Source organism: Guyanagaster necrorhizus (assembly GCF_019112545.1).
Source record: "Guyanagaster necrorhizus MCA 3950 unplaced genomic scaffold BT62scaffold_45, whole genome shotgun sequence".
NCBI lineage: Eukaryota > Fungi > Basidiomycota > Agaricomycetes > Agaricales > Physalacriaceae > Guyanagaster > Guyanagaster necrorhizus.
Window position 1 is genome coordinate 53,174 of NW_025064924.1, and position 22,130 is coordinate 75,303.

General features: G+C 48.3%; 10 protein-coding genes across 10 annotated transcripts; 4 read left to right on the forward strand and 6 right to left on the reverse strand.

The window, feature by feature from the left end:
* Nucleotides 1-309: 309 nt before the first annotated feature.
* On the reverse strand, nucleotides 310-1,633 carry BT62DRAFT_989164 (uncharacterized protein). Its single transcript, XM_043190143.1, has 2 exons — nucleotides 1,187-1,633; nucleotides 310-1,117 (listed from the first exon to the last, which is right to left on the reverse strand). The coding sequence occupies exons 1-2, from the start codon at nucleotides 1,338-1,340 to the stop codon at nucleotides 546-548; spliced, it is 726 nt and encodes a 241-aa protein (XP_043034239.1). The 5' UTR covers nucleotides 1,341-1,633; the 3' UTR covers nucleotides 310-545.
* A 1,051-nt stretch (nucleotides 1,634-2,684) lies between these two features.
* On the reverse strand, nucleotides 2,685-3,626 carry BT62DRAFT_937710 (20S proteasome subunit). Its single transcript, XM_043187382.1, has 3 exons — nucleotides 3,447-3,626; nucleotides 3,108-3,393; nucleotides 2,685-3,050 (listed from the first exon to the last, which is right to left on the reverse strand). Exons 1-3 carry the CDS (start codon nucleotides 3,595-3,597, stop codon nucleotides 2,903-2,905), a joined length of 585 nt encoding a protein of 194 aa, XP_043034240.1. The 5' UTR covers nucleotides 3,598-3,626; the 3' UTR covers nucleotides 2,685-2,902.
* Nucleotides 3,627-4,581: 955 nt separating this feature from the next.
* BT62DRAFT_937711 (uncharacterized protein) lies at nucleotides 4,582-6,724 on the forward strand. The gene is made up of 5 exons (XM_043187383.1): nucleotides 4,582-4,938; nucleotides 4,987-5,544; nucleotides 5,594-5,737; nucleotides 5,791-6,346; nucleotides 6,404-6,724. Exons 1-5 carry the CDS (start codon nucleotides 4,849-4,851, stop codon nucleotides 6,592-6,594), a joined length of 1,539 nt encoding a protein of 512 aa, XP_043034241.1. The 5' UTR covers nucleotides 4,582-4,848; the 3' UTR covers nucleotides 6,595-6,724.
* A 475-nt stretch (nucleotides 6,725-7,199) lies between these two features.
* BT62DRAFT_937712 (uncharacterized protein) lies at nucleotides 7,200-8,379 on the reverse strand. Its single transcript, XM_043187384.1, has one exon. The coding sequence runs from the start codon at nucleotides 8,320-8,322 to the stop codon at nucleotides 7,432-7,434; it is 891 nt and encodes a 296-aa protein (XP_043034242.1). The 5' UTR covers nucleotides 8,323-8,379; the 3' UTR covers nucleotides 7,200-7,431.
* A 1,635-nt stretch (nucleotides 8,380-10,014) lies between these two features.
* Nucleotides 10,015-10,570, forward strand: BT62DRAFT_937714 (uncharacterized protein). Its single transcript, XM_043187385.1, has 3 exons — nucleotides 10,015-10,280; nucleotides 10,339-10,394; nucleotides 10,457-10,570. The coding sequence occupies exons 1-2, from the start codon at nucleotides 10,087-10,089 to the stop codon at nucleotides 10,343-10,345; spliced, it is 201 nt and encodes a 66-aa protein (XP_043034243.1). The 5' UTR covers nucleotides 10,015-10,086; the 3' UTR covers nucleotides 10,346-10,394; nucleotides 10,457-10,570.
* Nucleotides 10,571-12,644: 2,074 nt separating this feature from the next.
* Nucleotides 12,645-13,144, forward strand: BT62DRAFT_1080604 (uncharacterized protein; the record flags this gene model as incomplete). The annotated part of the gene is made up of 3 exons (XM_043179592.1): nucleotides 12,645-12,838; nucleotides 12,901-12,948; nucleotides 13,005-13,144. The coding sequence occupies 3 exons, from the start codon at nucleotides 12,645-12,647 to the stop codon at nucleotides 13,081-13,083; spliced, it is 321 nt and encodes a 106-aa protein (XP_043034244.1). The 3' UTR covers nucleotides 13,084-13,144.
* Nucleotides 13,145-13,689: 545 nt separating this feature from the next.
* Nucleotides 13,690-15,776, reverse strand: BT62DRAFT_1012338 (uncharacterized protein; the record flags this gene model as incomplete). Its single annotated transcript, XM_043177915.1, has 9 exons — nucleotides 13,690-14,044; nucleotides 14,095-14,107; nucleotides 14,166-14,677; nucleotides 14,726-14,818; nucleotides 14,869-15,024; nucleotides 15,075-15,085; nucleotides 15,136-15,509; nucleotides 15,562-15,605; nucleotides 15,655-15,776. The coding sequence occupies 9 exons, from the start codon at nucleotides 15,774-15,776 to the stop codon at nucleotides 13,690-13,692; spliced, it is 1,680 nt and encodes a 559-aa protein (XP_043034245.1).
* Nucleotides 15,777-16,123: 347 nt separating this feature from the next.
* BT62DRAFT_937719 (uncharacterized protein) lies at nucleotides 16,124-16,914 on the reverse strand. Its single transcript, XM_043187386.1, has 4 exons — nucleotides 16,878-16,914; nucleotides 16,571-16,739; nucleotides 16,264-16,520; nucleotides 16,124-16,207 (listed from the first exon to the last, which is right to left on the reverse strand). Exons 1-4 carry the CDS (start codon nucleotides 16,878-16,880, stop codon nucleotides 16,181-16,183), a joined length of 456 nt encoding a protein of 151 aa, XP_043034246.1. The 5' UTR covers nucleotides 16,881-16,914; the 3' UTR covers nucleotides 16,124-16,180.
* A 1,303-nt stretch (nucleotides 16,915-18,217) lies between these two features.
* Nucleotides 18,218-18,865, forward strand: BT62DRAFT_937722 (uncharacterized protein). Its single transcript, XM_043187387.1, has 3 exons — nucleotides 18,218-18,513; nucleotides 18,567-18,626; nucleotides 18,674-18,865. Exons 1-3 carry the CDS (start codon nucleotides 18,462-18,464, stop codon nucleotides 18,799-18,801), a joined length of 240 nt encoding a protein of 79 aa, XP_043034247.1. The 5' UTR covers nucleotides 18,218-18,461; the 3' UTR covers nucleotides 18,802-18,865.
* Nucleotides 18,866-19,984: 1,119 nt separating this feature from the next.
* BT62DRAFT_909790 (uncharacterized protein) lies at nucleotides 19,985-21,498 on the reverse strand (the record flags this gene model as incomplete). Its single annotated transcript, XM_043183762.1, has 5 exons — nucleotides 19,985-20,617; nucleotides 20,670-20,673; nucleotides 20,750-20,913; nucleotides 20,969-21,360; nucleotides 21,414-21,498. 5 exons carry the CDS (start codon nucleotides 21,496-21,498, stop codon nucleotides 19,985-19,987), a joined length of 1,278 nt encoding a protein of 425 aa, XP_043034248.1.
* Nucleotides 21,499-22,130: the final 632 nt, after the last annotated feature.

Sequence of the window (22,130 nt, forward strand, 5' to 3'; positions counted from 1 at the left end):
AGAGCGAAAAGCAGCTTGAGTCAGGGTTAACGTTTGAGGGTTGAGGGGCGGGAGAAGAGATATCGGAACAAAATCGGCTCGTCGGGAATTTAGCTGAGCCGTGCCTCATATCTTCCTCCTCCTTTACAGCTTGTACTTAGCAACTTTCCGATCAAAATGCTGTTACTTTTCTGTCTTTGAGTATCAGTTTACTACTCTCTACTATCCATCTCAGTAAGTGTCAATCTGAATCCTCTATTCTTAGCAACGGAGTTTACTACCTGGGTAACGCATATCTGACAACAACATGTACATCTGTCGTTACTCGAAACCCAGCTACTGTCACAGAGAAAGCTTCGCGGTCAGAGTCAGGTTCAAGCCTCGTGGTGCGTCCTGCGGCCTAGGACCAGACTTCTTCTATGAAACAGTGTGAAGCCTCGAATTCGAAGTCCCTTATTCATGAAGTTTTGAAGCTTCAACGTTTCGAAGCTCATTTATCTATACACATTAATGAATGGAAAGTCTACAAATGAGTGTCCAGCTTGAGAGTGTCCCCAGAAACGAAATTAAAGGAAAATGAAACTCGTCCTGTTTGCGATATCTTCATTCCGGGCGACCTCTACCAAATTACGGCCTTCTTCTACTCGTTGCAATATAACGACACCACCAACAGTATTAGCGCCCGCGATGATAATTTCATCCCCGCCATCTTCGACTTTGCCGAGACTCATACTCCGGATCTGTTGTAGTCCGGTAGGTACCTGGGCCAACAGCTCTAGAGGTTCTGTGTCTCGCTTAATGATCCCGTTAATGCGCTTCATCCGCTGCTTGGTACTCGCCGTATACGTTGGATCAGCGCTCGTCCCGTTATTGAACTGGAAGATGGCGATTGTGTCACCTGCAGGATCGATGGTCGTCCCGATATTTCGGTTACTCACGTATATTAGCGGTGATGGAAAACGTTCTGTCGGAGTGGGAATGAGGATTTCAGCCGCCGCGAAGGAAGTCCCTTCAAGGGGATTGGCCGGCACAACAGAAACATTAGCAAGAAGAGGCAGGGTGGTACCGTTAGGCGCCTCGGGTATACGTTGAGCAGTCAATGTGGAAGTCTTTTCATGCACTGTAAAAAGAATGCCATCTAGAAGGCACAGCCTTATCATCAGATTGGAGTTCCGGTTACGGAGGGAACGGGTGGAGCAAGACGTACCATGAATAACAATGTGCCGTGGTCCAGCACCTGCATCGACATCTATTTGGCCCTGGACTCTGAACTTGCCGGGTGCACCGTCATTTACGATTCGCCAGATTTTGTCTGCACCCAAGTCGGGAACAAAAACCTCTCCATTGTGTTCGAGGAACATGTGCGGGTTAGACGGTGCATTGGGGCCAACGGGAAGGCGATTATCGGGGAATCTGTTTCAAAGTGAAGGGGATCATCGGGAACGGTGGCAACAAAAGAGCAGTTAGGAGATCCAAACTTAAGATATTACAGCTTTAAGATGTGAGCTTATTAGATAGCGCACCGGTGACTTACATTTATGCCCGTCACTTCCCCCGTTGAAAGCGGATTGGTAAAAGTCGGACCATTGCCGCCTGTAGACACAGTATCCACCAGGGATAGAATCCCTGCGTCACCGACCGAAAAAGACTGGAGGTTCCCAACGGGCTGTATTTCATTGACCGCATTAAATGAAAGATGATCAAGATAAGGTCAGTTGAGCAATAGACGCGACGGTACTATATGATGAGGCTGTTATTAGGATGCTGAGCAATCCACGATGGGTTTTCTCCTGATGGATTCTGCCGCGTCAGGGTAAGAGACTTGGCGCCTGCGTCAAAGAAGTATGTGGCAATCATGGAGGAGAACCCTCCAGCAAGGATAGTGTAGTTGACCATTGGTAGGATTGCACCAGAAGAGTAAAAGATCGAGGGCAGAATTGGGAAGAGGACACTAGGCTCTGTGGGTGGGAGTCTTCAAGGAAAGAACAAAGGTGCTATCATTGTCAAAACCAAATGCCATCTTTTATAGGCATAGAGCATCGCATTCAAGCGCCCCATCGTCCATGGACAAAACAACAAAGCCTTGGTGATCGTTGAACGTTCAACAATCGCATGTCGGCCATTGTCTTGATGGCGGTTGCGGCACTAATGCCATGGCTCCGACAAAGCCGAGCCAAGACCATTCTGTGGCTTCACAGAGATACACACCAGTGAGGTACTTTACTCATCTGCAGTGATGGTTATGCTGGGCGGTCGGAAATTGGGATGGAAAGATAAAAGGAGTGGACTCATCAGGCGGATATTAACCATAGAGGGCAACAGATTTCTTGCCGCCAAACCAACGATCACTTTACAAATAGTTAAAAATGAGGACGGGTATACTGTACAGTGCGTCCTTGGCGGGTAAGGAGAGATGGTCTTGCAATCAGTTAGGCTTACGGTTCGGAGTTGAAATTTAGGAAGAGCGCGTGGCATCAGGAAGTCTCGAGGGATTTTCGGGTTTCAACTTGAATGATTATTGATATCCATGATTTCAGCATTCGATGTTGAATGTCACGTCATGTTCAAACCCAGCGGCAGTTGATATTCGCCAGGTTTGCCCCGCATTTCAGGCGATAAATATCAAGCAGACCCTGTGCAATATTAGTCACAAGGTGAGAAACATGTTGTCAAGAGTTAACCGTAGCATTGGTGTGAGAGCGCCGCTAAGAGGAAAACATGCGAACAGAAACATGTTTTCCATCGCCGTACCTGTGGAACATTTAAGTATGTACGAAAATCGGCGCTTGTCACTAACAACATGTTCTGGCGGAAAATGAGGCCATGTGAGCATTCAGTAAGAAGGATGCAGTCCCATTGCGTGATTAATACACTCTTACAGCAGTAACAGCCTGTCCGCCCCGTAACAGCAACGGTCTCTTATTCAAATTTCTATCTCTCTCGCGCCGTCCTTGTCTACGACTTTGACTTTGTATTGCCCAGGACTGACAACTACACGTTTCGTCACTTCGGCGATGCATCGTTTGAGGGTTGCGAGACCTTCTTCCAGCGACGCTTCAGGATTATGGTACCTACAAGTAGAATCCAAATGAGTGGAATGGTTCGGAACACAACGACGACGACCCCACCGATCCAGTAAACTCAAAACAAAATAGCTTCCGTAGCCATGCGCGGCAAACGGCACCTCCGTCATTGTTCCAAGATAATCCACCCAAAACAGATGAGGTTCATGCTTGTTTGTATCATAACCTCCAAGTAGCAGGTTGACGGCATAAGGTTTTCGCGAGCGTAGAGACTCTGCTAGAGATCTCCGGATCCATGACGCGGCCGCTGAGGGGCCTAGAGGGTACGTATTGCGTATTTGGAAAAGACGAATGTTGCGCTCGACATATTCAGAGAATTGAATGGTGTCACCTATACAGTATAAAGATAAGAAGACGTCCACCAGTAAATGAATGAGTACAGACCTGGTTCACCAGAATACGCCATGAGTAAATGAGGACTGAGGACTTTGATTTTGTCTTCGTCAACCTTCATTTTGACGATGGAGCGTGCAGATGTCGTGTCTGCGGCAACGATAACATATCCTTTCCCAGTGATAGCGAATAAGTTCTCCATGGCAAGAGCAGTTGGTGGTAAGTTGGAAGTTCTGTAAATTGGGGGGGGTACGCGTCAGAGGTGTGACGTGACACACGCATTCCAAATTGGTCCCGGCAGAACCGGAACGTATTTCTGGGTCACTGTGTGACAGAAACGTGACCGAGGCCTTTCACACGAGTATTCAGCCCTTGTCCAATATCGCCTGGCCACTCCAACTACCTACCATTCAATTACTGGCCATTCAGCTGGAGGTCGCCCGTTAATGTCAGCTACAGACCATTCTTTGCCAATCATGGGACGATTCCCTCCATATCTATCATTGTACTGGTGGTCTTCATCCAGCACAGGAATCATATTGCTGTCTCTAATACTATTGATTTCTAGCACATACCTGGGCACATTCAATGTTATGTATACCTTGCAGAAATGCCAATCTCCGAGTGGCGACTTATTTAAGCAGGATCGCCCTTTTGAGATATTTTATTTGTAGTTAACGGAGAAAGTGAGATTTAGCGTGTGCCAGTTCGAGATACCAAGGGAATCTCATAGGAAACAGCCAGAAAATTGAAAGATTCTTTGTTAACTACAAATAAAATACATTTTAATGGCCTAGTCTCAGCTGAAGTTAAGCATGAATGTGGCCCGTTTGGCAGTTTATCTCTGTCACGACGGTCCCTCATGATTTTGGCCTCAAGGATCAGGGCGGAGTTTGAATTGGCAGAGAATTGCCTGGCCACTATACCTCCTCGACCTACGATATACTTTCTCCATTTCTTTGGTATCGCCTTTCACCTAGAAAGTGGCTAGAGAGGCTCATTAGCGAAATATTGAGGCACTTCGAAGCGCGTCATGAGATTTGGGGTCCCTCGCTCCCTTTCGCCCTCCCCGATGAGGGAAAGGTGTGTCATTGTTAATCTTGTATGTGCCGCATCATTGCTCAGACACAGGACAAGGACGTCTTCTACCTTTGGACTGCATCATGTTGTGGACGACGTCTACGAGGACGACGACAGTGATGGATCATCATCGATATCAAGTTCTGAAGAAGATTCTGACCCTTCCTCCTCATCTGACAATGATCAATCTCCCCAATGGCGCCGCAAGAGTAAGAAGAAATGCCAACCTCGTGCCCGCCCCCTTAAGTGAGTTTTGTTGTCTTGTCCTTTGCGATGACTTCTTTGAAGGAGTTGGTATAGATCATCTTCAATATCCACTCATGTCAGTCCGAAGTCACCATCCAAGACCTTGTCGGAATCAGAACAGCGACATATGGAGGAAGCCCTGGCATCTATACGATTACGAGCTAGATATAATGACCCTTATGAAGACTGGGAAAGAAATATTCGGGGGGAATCTTTCGTGTGTATTGAGCACTGCTATTAAAAGACTTGGCTGAACCTATGATAGCGAACAGCCCGGAAGAATCACGCCACCTCCCAGTCACTTCTTCATGATGCTCAGGACAATATCAGACGACGAGAATTGGGCCTGCTTCAAGAGAAACGCGCGGAGGAGCAGCGTGCCGTTGACGCGGAACTGTCCGAATGGAGGTCCAGACATCAACAAGACGAAGCTGCAATGCGTCAACAGTGGAAAGAACGACAGGATATATTATGGAAACGAATAGATGCAGCAATTGCGCTAGATGTTGACAAATTCAAAAAGAAGATGGAGGAGGAGCAGCGTATTCGTGATGAGGAACAGAGAAAGATCAAAGAAGCCGAACTGAAACGGCGGCTGGAGGAGGAGAAGAAACGTGCGGAAGAGGAGAAGAAGAAGCAAGAGGAGGAGGAGGAGAAGAGGAAAAAGGAGGAGGAGGAGCGAAGAGAGAGGGAGGAAATGGAAAGAGTAGAGGCTGAGAAGAAGGTTAGACAAGAGAAACTCGAGGCTGAGAAAGGAACGAGAGAACAATTGGGCATGAGTACTGCAGACCACGATTGGCGTGAGGCTAGGAAGACTCTACAGGTGAGAACTCATCTGATGTTCGCTTTCCAGCTGACTGATTTCTTGTTAGGCGCTCAAGACTGAGGTTCTTTCTATTGTTAAGAACAAGCACGGGAACTCAGCGGAGATGAAATTGAGTTGGGGTACCTTTCGTCGTCAAATTACCCCCAAGATGGGACAATTAACGCATGATGAAGCTACTATTAGCCGCATTGTAGGTTTCAGCATATGTTCCCGTGCCCTAAATTTGCTAAGGAGATGTCATAGTCAACACAGCTCGTCCAAATTTTGTTACCTCCACAAGGACATCATCCAGCCATTTATGCTGCACTTTTATCCACACTTGCCAAGGCCATCATTCTTCAGGCCGAAACCGAAGTCACGGCAGAGAAGAAATCCGCTTATCCACTATCCAAAGTCGCATTCAACCTCCTTGAGACCCTGGACGGCTTCGGCCAGGTCTTCTGGGCGCGGATTGTGGCTCGAACTGGGGGCTGGGCTGTGCCTACTCTCATCGGCGACAAAGATTGGGATGAGAAACCGTGGAGTGACGCGGTCGAGAAGAAGAAAGCGATGGGATATCGGCAGTTGACAGCTAACGACGGCGATCTGGTGTGGGAGACTGAGGAGATGTATATCTTGCGGTTAACCGGGGTTATGAGAGTATACCTTGGTATACTGGCGATTCAACCACAAAAGGGCCCGTTGAATGGGTCGATGTGGCGGACGCCAATGTTTTGGGTGTGGATTGCTAGGCTGCTTGGCTCGGATGGAGGAGGATGGGCCATGCTAGAACGGGCAATTGGAGCAGAGCTTTTGGCTAGTATGTATCTTGGTGCTTCCACTTTGATTAGTGACTAACCATGTTGGTGTACTGTAGCCGGCCTGTCTGTTCTCGGGTCCAATGCGAAGGATATGTGGGGCCAACAGTTTGTGAAAGTGTTGGCGCTTATCCGTGAGGGCACTATTACGGGGATGGGCGATGGCAAGAAGATTGGGGGTAGTACTCCGGAAGGCTCTGCAGCGAGGGCGAGAGTGTTGTTAGAGGTCGAGCGAATTATGGGACCATAGATACGAGCCGAGCTCCATTCCAGGACTCTCTCCTTTGTCTGACTACCATTTTCACGGCGCATTTAGTACTCAATTGCAGACTCGATCAATATATGGCGGCGACCATCCATACATTCTATGCTGAAGGTACCCCAGAAAGTTAGACATCTACTTTGAGGGTTACAGTATCAACTTAGGCTGCATTGAATGAGAACGTCTATCAGAACTGTAAGAATATTCTCAGAAGCTATTGGATGCGCTTCAATATCGCGTTATCCTTGGAATGGAAGAGGCTATTCGAGCGGCTTGAAATCAATAGTAGTTCTAAGAGTGAAGACGTTAGGTTTTTCCCTTACATCTACTCAATGTCAACCAAACCGAATGAAGAAGCGACAGCAAGAAGGACATTTCCTTCGAACGCGGATTTATTTCGCAAGGGACTGAAAGAAGGGGGTTGCACAAGCCTCTAGTCGTAGCTCCAGATGGATATTTCGATAAGCCTACACCTTCAACTTGGTAGTTCTTTTGTGCGCTAACGATCAATCAAGGTTTGGCGCTATTCCTAGTTCCCATCTTGACAGGCAACCACTGTCAAGAAAAATAATCTGCTAACCCGAGAGGACAGCGGAGCGTCCAACAACGATTACAGACACTTCGACTGATAGTATCATAAGATTGGGAATCTATATAGCGATACAAAGATGCGAACTTTGCGATACATAAATGCTTAGCAAATGAGAGTAATAAAAGAAATAATATGGAAAGGAAAGGCGACGTCCACGAAGAGCAGGACCTGCCTACATAGGACCATACTAAAAATTGTCCCATGCCACAAATTATCACATCCCGCCCGCAGAGTTACTTGGATGGGTCAAACTCGATATCCATATCCATCGATTCCTCCTCGATCTGGTTCAAGTTCCTATTCAACGACCCGGGAAACACTGACGGGCCAGCCTCGACTTGGGGCGTGTTTTGGCGCGTAGGAACGAGCGGCAAATCTAGTGCCCCAGGATGCATTGACGGACCGGGTACGGGCGTATTCTCCCTCGTCGATATATCCGATGGGGTCGGCGTGTTCTGGCGACTACCGACGGGCGTACGCGGCAAGTGAAGGCCCATACCCAACTGCATCGCTATCACCGACTGGCTGCGCGCCCTGACACGCTTACGGTACTTCTGCGTCTTGGGCTCCATCGAAATGCGCGAGTTCTTCATCTTCCCCTTGTCGGTTTTCTGGGCCATCCTGTTCCTGCTCAGACGTCGGTTGAACGGATCCAGACCCCGGTGGGCCTCCTCAAATAATTCGGCCTCCTGTTCCATCGCCTTGGCCGCTGCTAAGTTGTTCTGGAGGACTCGGGTAAACGAATCATCAGAGTGGGTGGCCGTTGTGGGCGCGCCGGGATGGATGTTCTTTCGAATGGTGACATTCTTGAGCATGCCCGTAGGGATGGTTGCTCGCTCGCCGGCCGGTACAGGTCCTGGAGACGTAGCCGAAGGCACACCGGCAGAGAATATGTTCATTGTGGAGGAAGGCGCGTCCGGAGAATAGTCATCGTCATTTTCAACCTCCTCCACCCGGATAGACTTGAAAAGCTTTTTGGCCTTCCGCTTTTTTGACTTTTGTTTGCGCGTGGGCGTCTCATAAAATTTGAAAGGGACGTGCGGAAGAAGTCGCGTTGAGCGGCGCCTGGAATTCAACGTCTCATTGGGCAGACGTTTAATGCAGGCTCGAGTCTGCCCGGCCATGGTAGGTCACAAAAGGAGGGAGGCTGGAAAGAAAAAAAAATGAGTGATCAGCGCAAGAGAGAGGAGAAAGTTATGAATATTACGTTTCTATCTAATTTATATATACTCAGAGCTTATTAAAAGGATTTAGCGACTTTGCGGACCATTCTACACTTTCATTGTTAGAACTGATTAGTGGCACTTTTGATGAATATAATTAATTGACTTGCGACAAGACAAGTTATCGTTTGCATTACTGGATTCGTGGTACAATCAACCATCTGCATAATGATATCAAGCCAAAGAAAATATGGACAATGAAAAGACAAAAGACAGTGCAAGAAGGGCCAAGGTTATATAATGCCATTAGGAATGAGTGCCACCGAAAAGAACTTGTGTCGATTTGAACAGGCGGCAGATGTTTGAAGAGGTTTTTCAGCTGGTAACTCTTGAATGAGCCAATGGATTATTACTTTGCTGAGTGAGACGAGTGAACGTAGCAATGCACCACTTTCGTGCAACCGCCCCTCCCCCGAACTGCCTCAAATGGATATGACCCCAACCGCGGAGAATTGTAGACATGAATGGAGGTTCCTGCTAATCCTTCAGGCCTTCAGGAGTCGGTCCATACGTCGCCCCCACAAAGAAGCGAAGGTATACATCAGAGTGGCAGAGCATATTACCTCTCCTGGGCCAAGCATCCAGCGTTTTGACAATTCAAGAATTGATAGGTAGTAACTTTTTAAATCTATAAAGACATTTTACGGTCGAGAGGGTGGCAGAGATCAAGAGACCAGCTGCTCAGCACGGTGAGCGGCAAGTGTCAGCGATATGACATGGATGTGTGCCCCATCAATAGTCACTGGCAGTTGGCGTGAACTTGGATAACGTTGCGCGGGGACCGTTGCATGCCCTCCGAGTCCGAGGTCCGAGTTGGTTGCGAAGTAAAAGCAGGAGGCATTGCAGTCTACGATAGTTGTGAATGACGTATCACGAGAAGAAAGAAAGCCGACGTACCAGATTTCACCATTGCAGTCCATCAGCCTCTCGGTCATCACGAAAGAATATCGTACTTGGTCCTTGTTCAACATCGTGGCAATGGCGGAGTTGAATAAAATGGTGGACAAGCCTCATGCTCGAGGCGAAGCCGTCCCTAGAGTCCAGACACTAACGATTTTCGACAAGTCGTAACGTTATAATCTTCAGATCCTGCAAGAAGTGCTACCGTTTCCAGACTCCAGGGCTCAGGTTTGACATCTTCCTAAAATTTTTACTGGTAGTCAAGGTGGTTGCTGAATTCAAGAAGGATGGGTCAGTGGCGCTCATTGACAGCGTGAGCAATCGAGGTAGCACGTCTCAGCCACTGATGGAGAGAGAGGAAACGGCTGCAAATGAGAGTGGTGGTAGAAATTTCGATGACTGTTGTCCCACGGTGGAAAATGTCGGTCCGGAAGGTGGGACCCACAAGCACCTACTGTCATGGCATGCCGGAAACCCAAAGCATACAGTCGCCGGACGCGTTAGCGCACCACACCTCCTCCCATACTATCAAGAAGGACATAAAATTGTTGAAGTCGTTCATGCAGACCAGGCTAGATCCTACATGTTTATTATGAAATAAGTAGGGCGTGCAGAAAGCTTCTTCGCCTTCGAGACCGACAGAGGATTCTATACAATTGTTACGCGCATACATCCGGCGAACGGAGAACGTGGATAAGGTTGGCCGTACGCTCTCTCGAATCATATAAAAGACCCAGCATTTGAACCAGCATCCACAGCATCAACATGTCTGCCCCAGAAACCGCTACCAAATTCTCCTCTGCTGAAACCTCCTCCGTCGTTGGTGGACAACTCGTCGGACGCTCCAACAAGGGCGCCGTCGCACCCAAGGAAGCTCTGAAGCTCCGTTTGGACCTCAACCTCGAGGTGGAGATTGCCATCCAAGCCAAGGTCAACGGCGACATCACTCTCTCCCTTCTGTGAGTAAGCGCTACCCCGCCTTTTTGGATAAATACAGGTTGACTTACCTCTCGTCAGTGAGTAAATATGCTCACATCTTCGTGATGATGTTGGAACCTGGTCATTGGGTTGAGGTAAGATTCGCTGCTCCGGGTCGGTTTGTGTTTAATAATGCTGAGATCTGTTATGGTGTTAGAGCAAATACATCTCTTGTACCTTAGTTCCATCCTACGTCGATGAGCATTTACATTTCCTAGTACATACGGAATATTAGGGCTTTTGGGATTCATATACATACACTGAAACCTGAGCGTACGTATAGTCATCTATGCGCAAGGAATATGGAGTCGTACTGCACGCAGTGCACAGTGCAGTCTCATACTTGACTGTCGTTCAAGAGTCCCTAAGATCGGTTTATCACTGAATGTAAACAACAATACTGTCACACAGTGTGTAAAATGAGGCCAAGTCAAAGCGAAGCATTCAACGCTGGCCAAGTGAAGACTTTTATTGAGGGCTTGAGTGATATTCAGTATAGTACTCAACAATATTGACTTGAGGGTGACAAGTCGGCAGTGGACCATAGGCGTTCCGTATCCAACAGGGTATTTTTGGGAAACCAAAAGCTAGTTCTGGTACATGCAAGCCCTCCTTACAGGCGGTACACGGGATCGAACCCCCCTTTCGACGCATAGAAGTAAACACTTCTCTATCATACAAAGAGAGAGTTGGTATCATGATGCTTGTAGTGTGATTCGGATCAGTATTACAAAGTTGTTATGAATTTTTTGTCAATACTGGATCGGTGGCTTTTGGATTCCGGAAAAGTGAAGCTTGATTATCATTGCCATTCTGGCACTCGGGCACCAGATACGAGTATAAAAGAGGTGGGACTATATGCGATAGGGTGAGCTCGGCGGCCCGTAGGATATTGAATTGGAGAATCGACGTTGTTCCGCACCACCGTAACCACACAGACCATCTCAAGCTCGAACTCGAGTCGCCACACTGGGTTAAATAACGTTGCCGAGGCTTTCGCCGACTGCCCTCCACAGCCACAGACGATCGCCGTACCCAGTCCATCGTTCTTCACTCTCGTCATACCCTCCCGGGACAATGAGGCGAAGGGCGTCATTTTTGGAACGAAGGTATTGTGCATACGTGCGAGTGCAGGGAGCACCCGCACCCGCGGCACATTTGTTCGATCATGCTAATCGACATCTGGCATTTACCGTGGCCAATAACTACAACTTTGAGTATACCAACTTCTGAGAAGTTGATACTACGTGGTACTTATTCACCCGAATCTAAGTTGTGTATTGCAAGCCTCATCTCATGTCTTAACTTGAACCGCCTTGGATGTTGCGACGCCGCAGTGCCCGAACCAGCTGCTCCAGATTGAGAATGTTCTCGTTCAAACACATCCACAAGCAATCTGGCCATCACTTGCTACTCGTGGCTATGTTTGCAGGCCTAAGTTCAAACACTCTTAAAGAAAAAGAAGGGCTACTTTGGGGTTCACGTTTCGAAATTTTTTTGAAGAAAGTTCATCTTTCGTCAAGACACGCACTACCCAGTACCTAAGAACGCGTACCTTGTACTCAGAAAACTCCTTCGAATAATGGAGACTCACAGTCTACGTCTGCACTCACTGGAGACAGTATCCGAGAGCTTCATCTCTCCATTTCAGAGTAGTTGCGTACATGGATTTCGTACGGCGTTCACAATTCTGGGACCGACGAACGATTCGAAGAGGACGTGGCGGCGTTAACGACATTCGGACAGACAAGTCTTCCCTTAGGAAGTGTGAGTTTCCAAGGTGAGCTTCGAAGGCAAGGCTGGCCACTTACGAGACCGTTAATCTCGTATCTCGCATTCCCCTGGGTCTTGAATCTGGGGTTGGATGTTCAGATGTGCCGCCTCTAGAATCAAAGCCTCACCGACAGATGCCGTAAAGTCTGGCGCTCATCAATGATTTAACTGTAATGCGGAAATGCGAGTGTTTCTCAGCGACCATGTAGTGGGTTGCAAAATGCAATAGTTGAATCGTGTCCAGTGGACCTACAAGATCTACACAAGCAATGTAAGGCGCTGAGAGGATGTGAAGTACTTCATCAAATTGCACGCCACGCCTCATATCATTTCCAGCCGACAGACACCATACGACAGTCTTCGCACTGGGTTACGAAATAGCGCCAGCGTAGAAATCGTTACGTGCTTAGCGCCTTCTTTCACTGCACGAGCTTTTGTCTCATAGAAGTCGCGACAACGAGACATCCACGTTATGGGTAGCATCACGCACCAAAAATGACGTTGAACATACCCCAGTAGGGACGTCGAGTCTCATATAAGAGGATCCACCTATCTTCAGTTTCAGCAGCAACATGTCTGCCCCAGAAACCGCTACCAGATTCGCCTCCGCCGAAACCTCCTCCGTCGCTGGTGGGCAACTCATCGGACGCTCCAACAAAGGCGCCATCGCACCCAAGGAAGCTCTGAAACTCCGTTTGGACCTCAATCTGGAGGTGGAAATCGCCATCCAAGCCAAGGTCAACGGCGACATTACCCTCTCCCTTCTGTAATTAGGTTCTTGCTTCCTTGACCATCCTAATGCTGACCATTCGATTTCGGTAAATAAAGATTCTGCGGGATATATCAGGATGCAAGTAATTATTGTAAGGTTCTCCAGTAAGTTTCGCACCCATTGTCAATTTCAAAGATGCTGAAAGCAGAGCCGTTATCAGAAGCAATGTCGTTCATTACTTGGGATTGACACCACCAAAATTCGGATTACGTTTCGCCATTAGATTCCTCGCTTCATGAGAAGTATATCAAGCGTTTCTATACCTATCTGTGTGATGATATCAATGCCAGTGATTTTGAGGGATTTCATGAATCTGATCTCGTGTATTTACCTGATGAAGCAATCTGAAGCCGATGACGAGCAGTCGGATAGAGCACCCGTACAATTCCGTCGCTTGTACAGGCACACCGATTAGTGACCAGGAAAACCATCATTCAATCGCCATAGCTCGGTGACAAGAATAGTTAGCCTATACGAAGTGATAGGGTTTCCGTCATTAAAAGCAGGAAACGCACATACACTAGATATCAGAAATCTGCTCCGAGAGACACGGATCCTCTGTCAATACACCATCCTCCGGCGCGGAGTCACGCCCACATCCAGCTTGATAGCAACATGCTAGCAAACCTAAGGCTAGTGCCGTCCGAGAATCAAATTTCCCACCCTGGAACCCTCTGACCAAGGAAGCCCTGATCGCAATTTACCTCGCCATTGTTTGTCAGTCACACATCCACGGTCCCCGCGCAACAAACTGCTTTAGGCACCTTCAAAGGCAGCTCACATCAGCTCGTAATCAAGCTTCGGTTTGGTTCAACATTATACTGGAGAGGGACGAACCGAACTGCTTAATTAATCTTTGCGCCCATCTCTCTTAGTCGGGCAACCTTTTCACCATAGCCCGCAATACTTTCCGACTCGGTGAATGCCCTCCTTAATTGTCCCATCGTCTCCTTCCTCTGCTCCAACAATATTCTGATCAACTTCCTGGGAGCAACGGGAGGAAGTTGACTTTGATCAGCCTCTTTCTCCTTTTTGTCCCAAAACTGAGCAGATATGCCACCCGCATCTTTCCTCTTGCGGATGAATGCATTGGATGGCGGAGGCGGTGGGAGCTTCTTGTACATATCGGTCTTCAGAGACGAGAAGGGAGGGAGAAGAATGCCTAGGACAACCCGCACCGTCGCCAGGAGGGTCTTTACTCTGGCTTCAAGTTAATAACAATATACGTATAAAAAAAAGAGATATCGTACCTTCGATGGACACCTACAAAGAAAACGCAAGCTTGAGATGACGTTGTCAATGACATAGAGATGAACATTACCTCCGGAAAATAGCCCATACCACTTAATCATCACCCAACTAAACGCAAGGAAAGATAGAACTTTCCCGACCTTTGCTCTACGCGTGACAACGTGCTTCGTCCATTCAAAAGCAGGCACCCCAAAATCTCTATCCCTCAGAAAGTGACTCGCCCATCGATACACCGCAGTGACACCAATACCCACACCAATACCACCGCCTACGGAACGATACTGGGCGAACCCTTCACATTCATCTACATTGGCGAACAGTTTGAGGGAAAGCTCGGCCATAATGCATGCTGGGACATGAAGTAGTATGGCTGGTATTGCTATCGGAAAGAGGAGTACAGTTTTCAGAGATGGGAGAAGCGACGGTATATACGAGGTAGAAGAAATGACATTTTCGAGGGTAGCATGGGTGAGACCAGTGTAATGCAAGAGTGAGAAATACTGGACGAGAGAGACCTTGGCAAGTCGTATGGGTTCTGGGGGTGGTTCTGCGGTAGGATGACAAGACAGAAAGTCTACGAGCCTGTATAATGCTCAGGCGAGATCCTCGCTCAGACATAGGACGGCTTACATCTGTGAAACTACTGTCCAATTCTTTAGATCGACATTTTCATCGTCTCCCCAAAGAATCGCACGAGCCGTCTGCGCTGCGAACAATGTCTCCCTAGCATTCCTCATGAGGGCGCGAGTGGTAGAATGAATCGAAATTCTCACCAATCACTAGCATTAATAGTTATATCAAAAAGCTCTTTCTCTATTCGACTGGATATCTTGTGTACGACTGCATAGCCGACGTCCTTAGGGTCCGCACCAGGCGGTATATCGAACAGTTCGTGAGAGTAATCTGCCATAGAGATGGGAGAGCCATAACTGTGTATCGCGTATCAGTATACGCGTCAAACTTCGGGAAAGTAACGCACTGAACTCGCATCTAAGATTCGAAATGAGTGACCAGTCAACAGAAAGCATTTCGCGACTCACCCTACTTTTGAATGTCGCCTTCTCCGTGTACACCAGCCCGACGGGGACAATGACCAGGTCGGGCCTATCCTTTGCGTGTTCTCTGCACCACCTCGTATATTCCACCGCTGCCCATGCTGTACCACTCATGATCTGCACAATCGTAGGTTCCGTATAACTCGCTCCTTCCGAAAACACACCAACCACCTCACCCTTCGCTATCGCTGCGGTGGTTGACTGGAATAACACAGCCTTGGAGGACCCGTCGTCACGGTTCGGGTTCCGAGTAACTGGTATCGCGCCTGACGAGGCGAGGATAGATCCAAAGACGGGGTTGGAAAAAATCGTGGATTTCGCCCAAAAACAGACGTGTCGTCGGTAGGGTATCGTTACAGCTGTAATGGCATGTTCAGTAAAGACATTAAGGCGAAAGCTTTTGTAACGGACCGAGGGCAGCAACATCGATGATTTCGTTGTGATGCGTCGCGGCACTGCGAGGCGCTTCTCAGCGAAAAAGCGCATACATGGAGGTTCACGCACATGATGAGTGGTCCGTCCTTGGATACGTTCTCTGCGCCTTCGACATATACTTCAGAGTAGAATCCATCAACTATCCAGTCCGACAATTTTCGAAGGATGCGATACACGAGCTTCAAAGTCATGGTTGTCGATGTTCAAGTAAACTGAGACCCAGTCATATGAATACGTCACCACCACCCAGCTGCTGATAGGGCTGAATACTTGACATACATATTACAGTCGAGGACAGCCAAAGCCAACCAATTTCATATTGGGCGAACGAAAAACTTAAAAGGCCAGATTTAGATTCGGAGCCCCATCTTCCAAATGTACATCCACAGATACGGTTAGAAGTTGCAATTTACAAAGTTTCATTGTCCCTTTTTTCATGTTTTCGATAAATATCATAACATGTGGAGTGACGACCGCGGGGCAGGTCAAAAACAACCTGATGCGCGTCGAACAGCGACATATGAATTGAGCATCTACATACAATCATAACAGCTCATTTTGATAGGTGTAGTACCCGACGAAAGCGAGAGGGCAATCAGAGACGACGACCACGGCGACCACCCTAATTGAGTCCTAGTTAGTAACAAATGAAGAAAAGCAATAACCATTGTTACAAACCTTGCGCCTGGTGGAGTCAGTGGGCACGGGAGTGACATCCTCAATACGTCCAATCTTCATTCCGGCACGAGCCAAGGCACGAAGAGCGCTCTGTGCACCAGGACCAGGAGTCTTGGTGCCAGTTCCACCAGTCGCACGGAGCTTGATGTGAAGAGCAGTGAATCCGACCTCACGACATCGTGCAGCAACATCTTGGGCTGCCAACATGGCTGCGTATGGGGAAGACTCGTCACGGTCAGCCTTGACCTTCATGCCACCTATATCGCCTTCAATCATCGGAACAACAACATAATGCTGCAAGACGCACCGGTGACACGAGAAATGGTTTCTTTCCCCGACAGATCCGTAACATGGACGAAGGTATCATTAAAAGAGGCGAAGATGTGTGCAACACCGAAAACAAGCTCGCCCTCAGCGACCTGAGGTCCCAGCGAGACGGTAGTTTCTTCCTTGGGTGCCTTGGCTTTCTTCGGAGGCTAGAAATATCAAAGGTCATCAGCGTCATCCAAACTCGTTTGGCGCCATCCATCGTTTTCTGGGCTTTAAAATGCCACAAAATTGAACAGATATGCAGGTATACTTTGTCTGGCCTCATGAGACAAAAACGGACATACCATTTTCTAATATGGACGAGTGGAAGGACTTGATAATGGCTTGAGAGACGAGCAGCGATTAATGTTTTCGGCGCGTTGATAATGGCAATGCCAAACAAAGCTCAACAGCTAAATATGGATCGAGATGCCTCCTTCCCACACCCACTATACTTACACTGGGCGGCTAGGACTCTGGCAAAGTAATGGCGCATCATAATTACTCACCAAAATGCAGAACCCCGTTCATAGACCTCTGATAAATATAAACGGGCGCCATTCGTCTTCAATCCTGTTGCTCTCGCCGGAAGAACTCCCGGCCTTCCTTTCAAGATCTCTTCCCCTGGTACCAGAAGGCTACAGTTCCGCTGCTCTCTGTTTTTCTTTTAGTTTCCAGGCCACGAACTGGGACCGACCTTAAACTAAATACCATCATTATTGATTCCATCGTGTGCACAATCTTTCATCTCTTCTGGGCGCGCTGGTGATGACTTCCGAGTTCTGGACTACACTGGGCACGCGTAATCACCTCATTCTCCTCTGGTGCGAGGATTACCTTCAATCGACGGGTGTACAGGGGCGGGGGATCTTCCTCTTTCGTTGCGTGGAGGTTAGATTCCTATTGCGATTTTGAAGCATCCGAATGTGCTTGCGGTCATAGCGTGCCGGTTCTTAGGCTGTCCCAACGCCACACTAAGATCTCACAAATTTCTGAGTTTGAAGTACGTGTTTCGCCACATACACCTAAAGCTGTAGCCGTGATCCATCAGAAGACTGGATGCGTACGACAACTTTGCATCTTTCTGTCATTGGCGAACGAGATCTTGCCCAACTAGGAGTCTGAATCATACAAAAACTTTCCTGCGAACTTCTGTCACTCAACTGCTAATGCCGTCAACAGCACAGACACGTTGGAAACTCACGTATTCTACCTCGCGGATTAGCTGCAAGACACCATTGTGTTTGCTTCTAATGTCTTTGGCACAAACACGTTTTTCGAAAGTTGCTCGCTACACTTGCACCTCTATCTTTGCTTCGTGTCTCCCACTCTTTCCTCCTGATGATCATATTACGACAACCCCACGGTCGAGACTCATATTTCAATACTTGAAAGGGCGAAGGGCGTTGACTCCTTTGGTTTATCGCAGGACGTTCAAATATACTATGTATATGCTACTACCTACAGGGAGTCGTCCGTTTTGCCCTAGTACCTGGTCACTACCAGAAACTTAAGCTCCAGTATATATAGTCCTAATACCTCTTCTGGCATTGGCCATCGATAACGCCCTACAAATTCAAATCGGAATCGTACTGCCTTCCACGGCCTGGATGATGATCCTCTTAACAGACATGCAACTGCGGTACAACGCTGGCCCGTATCGATTCTCATGATCCATTCTTACAACAAATTCAACCCAGCTGGCTGGTACTCGTCTCTGTCCACTCACCATCCCGGTAACTTGCGCAAGTTCTAGATCCGAGTTCTCTACCCGGTCACGCCCCCCCAGGCCATCGATAAGCAATCACACGTTCACCCATCAGATTCACTCGACCTAGGCTATTTAAATCCTCCCCATCATCGCTCTCAGTCTCTCACCAGTACAGACCATGGCTCCCAACCCCCAGTGTGCCGCTCTCGCTGCTGCAAAGGACAAGAAGGGTACGTACTCCCCTACCTCACGTCAACTTCCATTCCTCACCACTCGAACGCAGGCATCTCCTACGCCGCTATCGCCTCACAGATCGGTGACTCGGAGCAGCGCGTTATCGACAGTCCGTAGCCATATCTGTATCTCCATTCCTTCACTGACGCCTAGCAGTCTGCACTGGCAAAGTCAAAGCGACATCTTCTGAATTCAGCGCCATCGCGCGGGTGCTTGGCATTTCGTCTTCCAGCGTGCGTTGTTCTTCTCCTTCTCCGTTAGCATCCCCATCTGACGGTCTGTAGGCCCCGCACGATGGTGCCCATGCTACCTCCGGATGAACCTGCGGCCGTATATCTGCATCACTACATATAAGAATTTGTACCATACCTGTCTGTATCAACCCATCATGAGAGATCCGTACATGCTTGCTACCCTTTCTGACGTCACCACCAGCCAATAATGAGCGCTCCGTTTGAACTTGGTAACATCTACTTGCCTCTTCCTGCCACATTAATGACCCTTCGACACATGTATCCTGACTTAACACGACTGTGGCGTTCGAATTCCAGGACTTGACATCCACGTCCGGGGCCTCTTATACACCGTATAGGGTCCATTTCATTAATCCCGTTGACGGAAATTTTCAATCTTCTTACATGTACATGTACTACAGGCGATATCCTCATGTAGAGATATGTGTTATCTAGCTCGCTAAACCCTCGTGTCTGGAGATAAGCAGCTGCAAGTAGTAGGAATTCGAACGGGATACTCTGTTTTGCCTTCGGTTGAAGACTACTTTCTGAATGCTCTCGGAGCCGCCGTACTCCTATTACTCCTCCTTAATATCCCCCTCTTTGCCAAATCTATTGGACCCTAGTTCAGCTGCTCTCCCGCGCATTTTCCACATCGCTTCCTCCCGAATTACATGTCCATCTCCTTCCCGCGCCACAAGTCAAGTCTGTGGGAGTGCCAATGAATAGAAACATTAATAGTCATTCAAATCGATATGTATCGTATAAAATACGCAAAAAAGAGATATGTATAATTGCTACACGAAGGTTTCGCCCCGACCGTTCTCTACCGTTTCTTCTGCGAAAAAGTGAAGAGGAAAAAGACATCCAAAAAACGAAGAAGATGAACGAGGGCGGCTGCTCTCGATAAGAGTTATGTAAAAAAAAAAGTAAACGAAAAAACAAATGACTGTAGAGAAAGATAAAGGCTAGTCATTTGATTATTAGTGAAAACGGATGGTAATACTATGTGCAGAAGCGAACGAAGGCCAGCAACGAGGTATATGTATGTATAATCCAGGACGGGTACAAGCAAAAAAAAAAAAGAACACAGCAAGAAAGAGATTTACTAAAAATTGGAAGAAAGCAACGAGAAGAAAGAAACAACTAACAGCAAGTATTAGCGTAAACAGAGTCCTATGAAATGCAATGCAATGTCTGGGCCTTCCAGAAGCAGATGCGTTCATTCTATTAATTACCCTGGAGAGGGTGAGCGGATATCCCTTAACCGCGAGGTATGTCGCGTCGAAGAATACTTGAGCAGGTTACCGGGATACGCATCAAGGTCCTCCTGCGTTGGAGGGATCCAACGTTGGTGAATCTCCTGCTTCTCTTCCGAGAGGGAGCGGACCATTTTTGGGGGTGAGGGCTGCGATAGGCGGCGGGGTTTGGGTGGTTTGGGTGGTGCGGGGGTCTGGGACCGCGAGACCGGGGTGGATATCGCAGAGCGAGGGAGGGGCGGCAGCGGGGGTGCCGGAGTATGGGATCGTACCGAAGGCGTCTGGGATCGTATAGAGGGCGTCTGGGATCGTAGCGATGGCGTGTGAGATCGTACAGGCTGAGCCGGCGTAACAGGTCGTGAAGAGGCGCTCATGGAGGCAGACCTCATGTGAAGCGAGTTGTAGCGTGAAAGAGGGGAATTCCCGGAAGGACTGTATGTGGTAGTGGATGATGGCGTAGGTGTCGCCGGTGGTGTCGGGGAGGCCGAGCTTTGAAAACGAGGCGGAGACGCCGTGTACGATGAGGAAAGCGGTGATACACCTTTAAAGCGGCTGAGCTCCGTCCGCAGTTTCTCGCATTCATGCGATTTTTGAGAATACTGTTCGCGCTAGAAGCATTATCAGCACTGACGACCGGAAAGAGAAAAGAAGATAACTCACTTGTCTATAATGGGGGTGACAAGGCAAAGGATGAACGTCATCAGAATGGAATACACGAGTCGAAGATGGACTTCGCTTACCGGCGGAGCTCAGCTTCTAGCTTACCCATCGAGATCTCCATGTCGTCAAGCTTGACTTTGAGGCTGTTTTCATTGTGCTTTGCAGTCTTGCTAGCTTCAGAATGCGCTACATGATTCATTAGAATGGCGCGCAGAAGAGCAGCACTGAGGTACAGCGACGAAGTCTGGGATGGCAGAATCAATTGATGAACAGAAAGAGAACAAATCTGAATAACATACTTGATCTCCAGACTTGACGGCGGACGTCAACCATTCCTCCAGTTCGTTGTGGAGAGTAGAGACCTCCTCCACGGAACATTTTTTGTTCGCGACCTTGGCCACTTTGTCCTCGAGTCTTCGAGCCTCCTCACGAGATCTCGAGCAACCCACGTCGGAAAGGAAAAACCTCTCAGCCTTACGGGCCCACAAGTCAGTAGCCGAGTCACTCTTGCTGGCCTCTATTGGGGGAGGAAAGCGTCGGGGGGTAGTCCGCTCACTCGAGCTGAAATCCGTACGTATTAAACGAATGTCATCGGCCGTGAATTCTTCGCGACAAAAGGGACAAACGGGCTTGAGCCGTGAGGGAGTCTTCTCTGCGATAGTAGTACTGCAGCTCGCGCACAGAACATGACCTAGAGTTGCGTCAGAAATTTTGCTGGCTCCCCCCAAGGAAAATATGACTCACCACAGGGAATCGAGTGGGGAAGACATTGGGGACCGTACTCCTCAGCGCAGACGTCGCACACCGAACCAGGAGCGAGAGTCAGCATCTTGTTACCGTTGACGGAGCTGTCCCCAGGAATTATTAAGTGGGAAGAGAAAAAAAAGTTCTTTGCCCTCAACCCTAATGCGAGGTACTTATGAGAAATAGTATACGTTCCTAATTGGGACAGACAGATCTAAGAAGCTGTGCCGTAAGCATGCCGCCTTTTTGGTAAAAACCCCCTGCCCAACTCGCCCCCCCCTCTCCCTTCTGCCACGAGATCGAGAGCATTCTCCTCCAAGGCGAGCATGATGCTAGATCCTGTGCTGTTCTTCCTCACCCTGTTACCAGCCAAGATATTTTAGGGGGTTGGGGGGGGGGAAGAGAAAGGAAATCACAAGGAACGAACCGAGTCATGTAGAGTCGGTTCGGCGACAAGACTTATTTATTCTTGGTTCCTTTGTTGCTTTGCAAGCGGCTTACTGATTGGGCGGTCGGTTCGGCATTCGTGAATCTGTTATTACATTACAGCCGATGTATATGAATGAAAAGGCTCCACTAACGATGATACCCCGCGGGCAGTGATGACGCCAACTCGTTCTTCCAACCGCCGACCAGAAGAAATGAATCTTCATTTTGGAAACGGAATCTTTTTCCATGTGAATAAATTCTGATTTCGGGTACTGTGCAACCCGAATC